The sequence below is a fragment of the Dipodomys ordii genome, unplaced genomic scaffold, assembly GCF_000151885.1.
Source record: "Dipodomys ordii isolate 6190 unplaced genomic scaffold, Dord_2.0 Scaffold64, whole genome shotgun sequence".
Classification (NCBI taxonomy): Eukaryota; Metazoa; Chordata; class Mammalia; order Rodentia; family Heteromyidae; genus Dipodomys; species Dipodomys ordii.
This window is the reverse complement of record NW_012267280.1, coordinates 2688701-2698144: the sequence shown is the minus strand read 5'-3', so window position 1 is coordinate 2698144 and position 9444 is coordinate 2688701. Positions and strand designations below refer to the sequence as shown.

The following is a 9444-nucleotide window of genomic DNA, read 5'->3' as shown; positions in this document are numbered from 1 at the left end:
GCTGGAAGTGGCGCTGTGGCTCAAGTGGTAGAGTGCTAGCCTTGAGCTGAAGAGCTGAGGGATGAGGGACAGCGCCCAGGCCCAGAGTTCAGGCCCCATGACTGGACCCCCCCCCCAAAAAAAGAAGCTAGCTAGCCAGGACAAGAAAGTCCATGAGAAACTTATCTCCAATTAACCAGCAAAATGCTGGAAATTGAGTTGTGTCTCAAGTGGTAGAGCACTAGCTTTGAGCAACCAGGTCCTGAGATCAAGCCCCAGTAACCAGCACACACGTGCACACTCAAATACACACAGCTATACACACACACCAATTTAATACAAATAAGTAAAGGACTAAAAGATGAAATGGAATAGGCAAAGCATCAGATGGAGGAAGACAAGGCCAAACAGAAGAAAGACAGAAGCCGCAGGTGGGAAACTGAGGCAGCCCTGAGCGTTGGGGTAAGCCCAGAGTCTCCAGTAAACTATTTGAGGGGTTATCAGGCAAACGTGGGACCCCTAGAATGACAATCTAACGTTATCCGTCACCTGCCCAGCATGCGTCACCCGTGGTGAGCTGTTCACACCCAAGTCCCCCCCCTCCCCAGGCCTCCACGACTTACTTCTGCACCATGATCTTCTTCCTCAGGTCACAGCCCACAGAGATGAGTGTCGACTGCAGACAGACAGACAGACAGGCAATATGGTTCCACAGCCCACCACAGGCACACCCACGGAGAACGTGCTCCCATAGGCCTGACAGAGGCCGGGCGTGGCTCGGTGCTGGGAACCCTGAACCCCACCTTACCACATCACCAAACCAGCAGCTTCTTGGGGAACAGGGCAGCTTGGAAGAACCCAGTTCAAACCCTTGTGGACCCAGGAAGGGGGGGGCGGGACAGGTGGGCAGCATGGAGAGACGGAAAGGGAGGAGACAGGGCTGGAGGGAGGAGCAGAGGGATGGGGATGCGCCTGGTAGCTGCAGGCATTGTGCTCTGTAGACGGAGGCGTGCTGCTCAGAGCAGCACCAAAGCATCTCGGGAGCCCACGCCGGCAGCACCCACCTGTCATCCTAGCTACTCAGGAGGCTGAGATCGGAGCAGCACGGTTAGAAGCCACTGTGCGCAGGGAAGTCCTTGGAACTCTTATCTCTGGTTAACCACCAAAAAGCCAGAAGTGGCACTGTGCCTCAAGTGGTAGAGTGCTAGCCTTGAGCAAGAAAATCTCAGGGACAGCGCCCAGATCCTGAGTTTAAGCCTCAGGACAACCAAAAAAAAAAGGGGGGGACCCTGGGAATCTGGAACTTTTTTTTTTTTTGCCAGTCCTGGGTTTGAACTCAGGGCCTGGCACTGTCCCTGAGCTTCTTTTGCTCAAGGCTAGCACTCTACTACATGAGCCACAGTGCCACTTCTGGCTCTTTCTGTGTGTGTGGTGCTGAGAAATCAAACCCAGGGCTTCATGCATGCTAGGCAAGCACTCTACCACTAAACTACATTCCCAGCCCAACATTTTTTTTTTTTTGCCAGTCCTGGGACTTGAACTCTGGGTCTGTGCACTGTCCCTGAGACTTTTTGCTCAAAGCTAACACTCTACTACTATGAACCACTGCACCACTTCTGGTTTTCTGCTGGTTCACTGGAGATAAAAGTCTTATGGGCTTTCCTGCCCAGGATGGCTTTGAACTGTGATCTTCGGATCTCAGCTTCCTGAGTAGCTAGGATTATAGGCGCCCAACTGGAATAATTTTATTTTGGATCAAATTTTATAATAAGACAAACAAATATCTATTGTTGGGCAGGAAGTAAGATTCATACCTAATTTGTAAATTCATGATGAAATCTACATCAAATTGACCTTCTAAAATTCAAATATGATAAAACATAAGCAAGGTAGGTTTAGCATTTTAGCCATGTTTTCTTCAGTCATGGGGCTTGAACTCAGGGCCTGGGCGCTGTCCCTTAGCTGTGTCACTCAAGGCTGGTGTTCTACCACTTGAGCCACAGCGCCTCTTCCAGCCTTTTCTGTGTATGTGGTGCTGAGGAATCGAACCCAGGGCTTCATGCATGTGAGGCAAGCACTCTTACCACTAACCCACTTTCCCAGCCCACTTTAGCCACTGGGCAGTGGCATTCACTGAGCCAGCCTGAGGAGCTCTGGGGTGATCAGTAAGGAATAGCACCCCCTGGTGGATGGTGAGGCACAAGAGCCAGCCAGCTCTAGGGCTCATGCTGGCAGGCCGGCCAGGACCCGATCACTTTCACGTAGATCTTGAAGCCAGCCCTTGGGGCCCAACACTCCACTGCATGTGTAGTAAGAGAAGGCCTGGGACCTACCAGTGGCTTCATGTCCACGCAGGAAATGTCCTTGTTGGCCACATCCACTGTTAAGGTAGACAGGGTGGGCCGCTTGATGCTGCAAGACAGTGTGAGTCTGTGTTAGGAGTGAGCACTGTGCAGTGAGACCTGGTAACCTCCACCCACCATCCACCATCATCCAGCCATCCATCCACCATCCACCATCATCCAGCCATCCATCCACCATCCATCCATAACAAGTATATTTCTTTTCTTACTCTTCTTTTTTTCTTACTCTTTCTCTTTTCTTACTCTTCTCTTTTTCTTACTCTTTCTCTTTTCTTACTCTTCTCTTTTTCTGGTCCTGAGTCTTGAACTCAGAGCCTGGGCACTGTCTGTGAGCCTCTCTGTGCTCAAGGCTAGCACTCTACCACTTGAGCCACACTGCCCCTTCCGGCTTTTTATGGGTTATTGAGCAATTGAACCCAGTGCTTCATGCGTGTTAGGCAAGCACTCTACCACTAAGCCACATTCCCAGCCCTCACATATACAATTTTCTAGTCACTATATTAAATGGAAACTTGAGGCCATTTATGAGTATTTTTTCCTTCTTCCCCTCTTTTCCACCCATTCTTCCCTCTCTTCTTCTCTGTGTATGGGGTGCTGTGGGCCTAGGGCTTCCCACATCCCAGCTCCATGACGAGCTGTACCTCAGCTCATAAGTGAGCTATGATGGAGTGTGTGTGTGTGTGTGTGTGTGTGTGTGTGTGTGTGTGTGCGCGCGCGCGCACGTACATGCTGCTCCTGAGACTTGAACTCAGGGCCTGGGTGCTGTCCCTGAGGTGTTTTTTCACTCAAGACTAATGCTCTACTAGTTGAAGCACAGCTCCACTTCTAGCTTTTTGCTGGTTAATTGGAGATAAGAGACTCATAGATTTTCCTGCCCAGGCTGGCTTTGAACTGCGATCCTCGAGCCGGGCGCTGGTGGCTCATGCCTGTAATCCTAGTTACTCAGGAGGCTGAGATCTGAGGATCGCGGTTCAAAGCTAGCCCGGGCAGGAAAGACTGTGAGACTCCTATCTCCAATAAACCACCAGAAAACCGGAAGTGGCGCTGTAGCTCAAGTGGTAGAGCGCTCGCCTTGAGCTGAAGAGCTGAGGGACAGCGCCTAAGCCCAGAGTTCAAGCCCCACGACCGACAAAAAAAAAAAAAAAAAAAAACCTGCCATCCTCAGAGCTGAGGCTCTGAACAGAGGTTGAGTGCTGAGGAGGATTACAGGAGTGGGTCACCAGCGCCACCTAGCGTTTTTTCTTTTATTTTTTTGGTCGGTCCTGGAGCTTGAACTCTGGGGCCTGGGGGCTGTCCCTGAGCTCTTCAGCTGAAGACGAGCACTCTACCACTTGAGCCACAGCACCACTTCCAGTTTTATTGGAGATAAGAGTCTCACGGACTTTCCTGCCCCGGCTGGCTTTGAACTGTGATCCTCAGATCTCAGCCTCCTGAGTAGCTAGGATTACAGGCGTGAGCCACTGGCGCTCGGCTCCTATTGCTTTTTTCTTTTTTTCTGAAGACATATTACTTCTAGTTTCCCCTTGCTCTGTGCTGTGGCCACAGCTGGGACGTGGGGAGCTGCAGGCCTCGCAGGTGACATCAAATGTGGCCTTGGTGATGTTGGCTGGGGGAGGCTGCATGGTCCTGACTGAATGGTGGGCCAGCATGGACCCAGGGCCGGTCCCCTTGGTTCAATGGTGATCTCTGTCCCTGAGGGGTCCTCCCCAAGGACCATGGAACACTTGACAAAGATGACCCGGGGGCTGCTGGCAACCGCTCTAAAGGAGAGCGCTGTCCTGACTCCAAGCCCCCTCTCTGAGGGTTGGCCCTGGGCAAAACCAGGTGTGGTGGCTTACACCTATGGTCTCAAGCCCTTCAGCAGGAAGGGATCTGAAGGATTGTAGAGGGAGGACAGACTTGGGGGCAGGGGGAAGAGAAAGAGAAAAGTTATCAGGGAAGTCCTCATCTCAGCAATCTGTGTGGTGGCACTCACTTGTTACAACACAGGCATAGCAAACCAAAACAACGCAGAGGCGTGGCTCCGCCCTGGGGCGTGGCTCTGCCCTGGGGCGTGGCTCCGCCTGGGCGTGGCTCCGCCTGGGCGTGGCTCTGCCCTGGGGCGTGGCTCTGCAGTAGCTCCTGGCTTAAGAGGTAGAGCATCTGCCTAGCTAGTGCAAGGCCCGGAGTTCAAACCCCAGTTGTGCGCGCGCGCGCGCGCGCACACACACACACACACACACACACAAGCCAATAACCCAATAACCATCACCACAAAAGAACACTCCTGCCAGGCACCAGTGTCTCACACTTGTAATCTTAGCTTCTCAAGAGACTGAGATCTGAGGGTCACGGTTCAAAGCCAGCCCCAACAGGAAAGGCCGTGAGACTCACTTCTCCAATAAACTACTCAGAAATAAAAGCCAGAAGTGGTGCTGTGGCTCAAGTGGTGGAGCGCTAGCCTTGAACACAAAGAGGCTCAGGGACAATGCTCAGGCCCAGAGTTCAGGCACCAGGAACAGAAAAAAGAAAAAAAAAGGAAAATAAAAAGAATACTCCTGCTGTTTGATCCTTGCCTAACTTTGACCCTGAGTGCCGCCTGTGGGGTCTTGTGGGGTTCCGCTGGTTCCTGCTGGGTGCTGTCTCCCCTCCCCCCTGCAGGCGCGGGGCCCCTGGGGGTCCAATGTCACCTTCTCTTGCAATGGGGACTCGCTGGCACCCCCATCGTTCGTACCATGCACAGCTGGAGCCTGCTGCCAGAGGAGAGCAGTTCCCAGGGCAAACTCCATCCAGGGGGGGAACTCGGAACCCGGGTCCCCTTGTACTGTGTTACACACAGGAAAGCTGGGCTGGAAACAGATGGAACCCCTCCCTCCCTCCATTTTGCTTCCCCTCCTTGCTGAGTAGCTGTGCTGCCATTTGCTGCCTGCCTGCTTACCATGGTGGCAAGATACACTGACTTACAATTGAACATGGTGGCCAGGTGCTGGTGGCTCACACCTGTAATCCCAGCTACACAGGAGGCTGAGATCTGAGGATCATGTTTTGAAGCCAGCCTGGGTAGGAAAGTCTGTGAGACTCTGATTTCCATTTAACCAAAGAAGCCAGAAGTGGAGCTGTGGCTGAAGAGGTAGAGCACTAGCCTTGAGTAAAAAGAGATCAGGGACAGCACCCACGTCCTGAGTTCAAGCCCCAGGACCCAGTTCAGCCACATCAAGTGGTCCTGTGGCCGCGTAGCCTTTCCCACCCTCCACCTGCAGACCTTTCCACACTGAAGCTTTGTCTCCATTCAACTCTACCTCCTTTCTCCTCCCAGCTGTTGGCGCTCATGCATTTCCTTTCTCTGGATCTGAGAAGTCCTGGGAGCTGCAGCCGGGGGTTACTGTGGTGTGTGTCACTGCCTGTGTCTGCTTTGTCACCTTGCCCAAGCACCATGTCCTCACGTCTCTCCACATTGCACTATTAAAATGTCCCTTTTCATGGCTGAGTGATATTCCCACCACGATTGGATGGGCCTATCCTGGATGCCACCCTATCCTGGGCACAGAGCTCGCAGTGTGTGGAGACCTTCCTGCAATGCCTGAGGGTGGGGCTTGCCTAGATGGCAATTCTGCCTCTAATTTTCTGGAGGCAGTGTGATCGGCAGAGTAGTTGTTTTTACTCCCAGCTCACCTGGAGGTAAACTTGGGGTCTGTCCTGCCCGAGTGCTGCTGCTGCTCCAGTTTAATGTCCTGAGGAACAACAGGATGGGGGTGGGGGAAGCGAAGTGTCTGAACAGGGCTCCGCTAGACGTCAGGGTGGGGTGGGCTCAGGTGGGGACAGCGCCGAGGAGCGCCCCCATGCCCCCTTTCACATGACACCTCCCAGTAAGCCGGGGGGGCCTCAGGCCTCTCTCCCCTGACTCCCCCATGTTGTGACAAGGGCCACCAAAAGCATTTGTCCTGCAGACCCCCCAGTCCGGCCGAATTGTGACCCGTCCTAGATCCTAGAGCCCTGTCAAGGTGCAGGGGCCCCCAAGTGGACCTCCTCAGAGGCCAATTACCACCCCAACCCTTGTGGGGTTCCCTGTGTGACCCAAGTGACCCCGCAGTTGGGGCGGGGCCAAGGAGGAAGGTGTGGACTCCGGGGGCGGGGCCTCTGAGGGCATGGCTTCCCTGGGGGCGGGGCCTCCGAGTGTGTGGACTCCCAGTGGTGGGGCCTCGAGGGGCGGGGCACCCAGGGGTGGAGTTGCATGGGGCAGGAAATCTGAGGGGGTGGGGCCTGTAGGGGGCGGGGCCTCTGAGGGCGTGCGCCCAAGGGGGCGGGGCCTCTAGGGGCGGATTCGCTGGGCGGGGCCTCCGAGGGTGTGGACTCCTAGTGGTGGGGCTTCAAGGGGCGGGGCCTTTGAGGGGGTGTGGTCTCGGGGGCGGGTCCTCCTGGGGTGTGGGCTGGAGTTACTGAGGGCGGGAACTCTGAGGTGAGGGGCATCTGACAGCAGGGCCTACCCAGGACGCGGGCAGGCAGGTCCCAGCCTGCGGGCTGCCCTCACTCACCAGCCTGTACTGGGTGTTCCCATCCAGAGTGCTCCCGAACTCACTCATGGTTGCATGCAGCCCCAGAGAGTGGGGGTTGCTTACCATCACCTGCAGGATCGTGGGGGGGGGTGCGGAGAGAGACAGGCTGCCACACGGCCAGGGACCCCGGCCCCATCCACTGAACCAGCTTCTGAACCCAGGGGAGAGCGCTGCAGGCAGGCAGGCCTGGCCCCCGCAGCCCGGCTCCTGGGCCTGGAGGGCTGGAGACCTAGCCCACGCGTGTGGTCCGGTTCAGGCTCTGTCCCCGCGGGGACGCAAGGGCCCAAAGGCCATTTTGCCTGGTTCTCAGACATGCAGCTGGCCGTGAAGATCCTCACGGGGCTGGGGGGGGGGGCTCCGTGCTCAGGGCTCGCCTGGTATGCACAGGGCTCTGCCTTCCAGCAGGATGAAGAAGTAAAAAAATAAGGGGATGAGGTGGAGGGGAAGGAGGGGAGGAGGAAGGAGAAGGGAGGAGGAGGAGGGGGAGGAGGAGGAAGAGGAGCGGGAGGGGAGGGGTAGGGGAGGGGAAGGGGGAGGGGGAGGAGGAGGAAGAGGAGGTGGAAGAGGAGGAAGAAGGAGAAGAGAGGAGGAAAGGGAGGACAATAACTAGGACCAAGGGCAAGGAGGAGGAGGCAGTGGGGAAGGAAGAAGAATTCATGGGGAGGCTCAGACAGAAGGGAGAGAAGGTAGCCTGGTGCCAGTGGCTCACACCTGTAATCCCAGCTACTCAGGAAGGGGAGATCTGAGGATCACAGTTTGAAGCCAGCCTGGGCAGAAAAGCTGGTGAGACTTCTATCTCCAAATAACTACTAAAAGAGCCAGAGGTGGTGCTGTGGCTCAAGTAGCAGAGTGCCAGCTTGGAGAGAAAAAGCTCATGAACAGTATCTGTCTAGGCCCAATATTCACATTCACACACACACACACACACACACACACACACACACACACACATCAGCATGCAGAGGTGGCCAGGCTGGCAGAGAGGCAGGCAGGGCCTGAGGGCCTGGGAGACCATGGTGGTGGCTGGGTGGCAGGAAGGCAGGGTGGGTCCCAGGTGCAGAGATGGGTTAGGCAGTGGCTGAGACTGTGGCCGAGTGCTGGGACTCACTCACTAGTGGAATGGGGGACGTGCCAGGCCGCGGAATGAAGAAGGCTGACAGGAGCAGGCTGCTTTTCATATCGATGGTGTAAAGGTCTTCATCAAACTGGCCCTCCAGCAGCTCTATCTAGGTAGGAAGCAAGGCCTGCTCAGGAAGGGTGTAGCTCCAGGCCCCACTCCCAGGGACAATGAGCAAGTTTGGAAGGTGATACAGGGGTCTAGGGTTAGAAATGTGGGGGCCTGTCTGCTCAGCGACCTAGGCCTTGGGCCCAAAGAACCCTGCCTGTGGATAGTGTCCCCTCAATCTCTAGGCAGTCATTGCTGCCTGGGGTTTCTGTAAGCCTGCTTTGTGAGTGCTTTTGCTTCTCCTTCTCTGTATGCACACATGCATGCAGGCACATGCACAGTACTGGGACTTGAACTCAGGGACTGGGTATTATCCCTTAGTTCTTCCTTACTTCCTTTCAGTCTTGTTCCTTAGGAAAGTCTATGAGACTCTTTTTTGTTGCTGTTGTTGTTGGTCATGGGGCCTTAACTCTGGGCCTGGGCACTGTCCCTCAGCGCTTCAGCTCAAGGCTAGCACTCTACCATTTGAGCTACAGCACCACTTCCGACTTTTTCTACTTAGGTGGTGCTGAGGAATCAAACCCAGGGCCTCATGCATGCAAGGCAAGCGCTCTACCACTGAGCCACCTTCCCAGCCCCATCCATGAGACTCGTATTTCCAATTAATCACCAAAAAGCTGGAAGTGGGGCTGTGGCCCAAGTGGTAGAGTGGCAGCCTTGAGCAAAAAAGCTAAGGAAGGGCTGAGAAGGTGACTCAGTGGTAGAGCGCTTGCCTTGCATGCCTGAGGCCCTGGGTTCGATTCCTCAGCACCACATAAGCAAAAAGAAAAAAGCCGGAAGTGGCGCTGTGGCTCAAAGTGGTAGAGTGCTAGCCTTGAGCTGAAGAGCTGAGGGACAGCGCCCAGGCCCAGAGTTCAGGCCCCATGACCGGACCCAAAAAAAAAAAAAAAAAAAAAAAAAAAAAAAAAAGCTAAGGAATATTGCCCAGGCCCTGAGTTCAAGACCAGGACTGTTGAGCACACACACACACACACACACACCACATACTACACACACCATACACACAGCAAACAACAAAAACAAAAACAAGGGGCTGGGAAGATGGCTCAGTGGTAGAGTGCTTGCCTTGCATGCATGAGGCCCTGGGTTCAATTCCTCAGCCCCACATAAATAGAAAAAGCCAGAAGTGGTGGGCACCAGTGGCTCACACCTGTAATCCTAGCTACTCAGGAGGCTGAGATCTGAGGATCATGATTCAAAGCCAGCTCGGGCAGGAAAGTCCATGAGACTCTTATCTCCAATAAAGCACTAGAACCCTATTACACTGCTGGTGGGAATGTACACTTATACAACCACTTTGGAAAGCAGTCTGGAGGGTCCTTAGAAAGCTAAAGATTGATCTCCC

The 9444-nt window shown here is 54.6% G+C and overlaps 1 protein-coding gene across 1 annotated transcript in view; it reads right to left on the bottom strand.

Moving 5' to 3' along the window:
- Catsperd (catsper channel auxiliary subunit delta) overlaps positions 1-9444 on the bottom strand; it is a 43396-nt gene that overhangs the window by 8026 nt on the left and 25926 nt on the right. Inside the window, exons 13-17 of the mRNA XM_013022660.1 lie at positions 7987-8100; positions 6854-6943; positions 5994-6052; positions 2313-2391; positions 603-655 (exon numbers count right to left, since the gene is read on the bottom strand). Of these exons, the coding sequence (XP_012878114.1) occupies positions 603-655; positions 2313-2391; positions 5994-6052; positions 6854-6943; positions 7987-8100 (395 nt within the window). The remainder of the gene's footprint in view (positions 1-602; positions 656-2312; positions 2392-5993; positions 6053-6853; positions 6944-7986; positions 8101-9444) is intronic.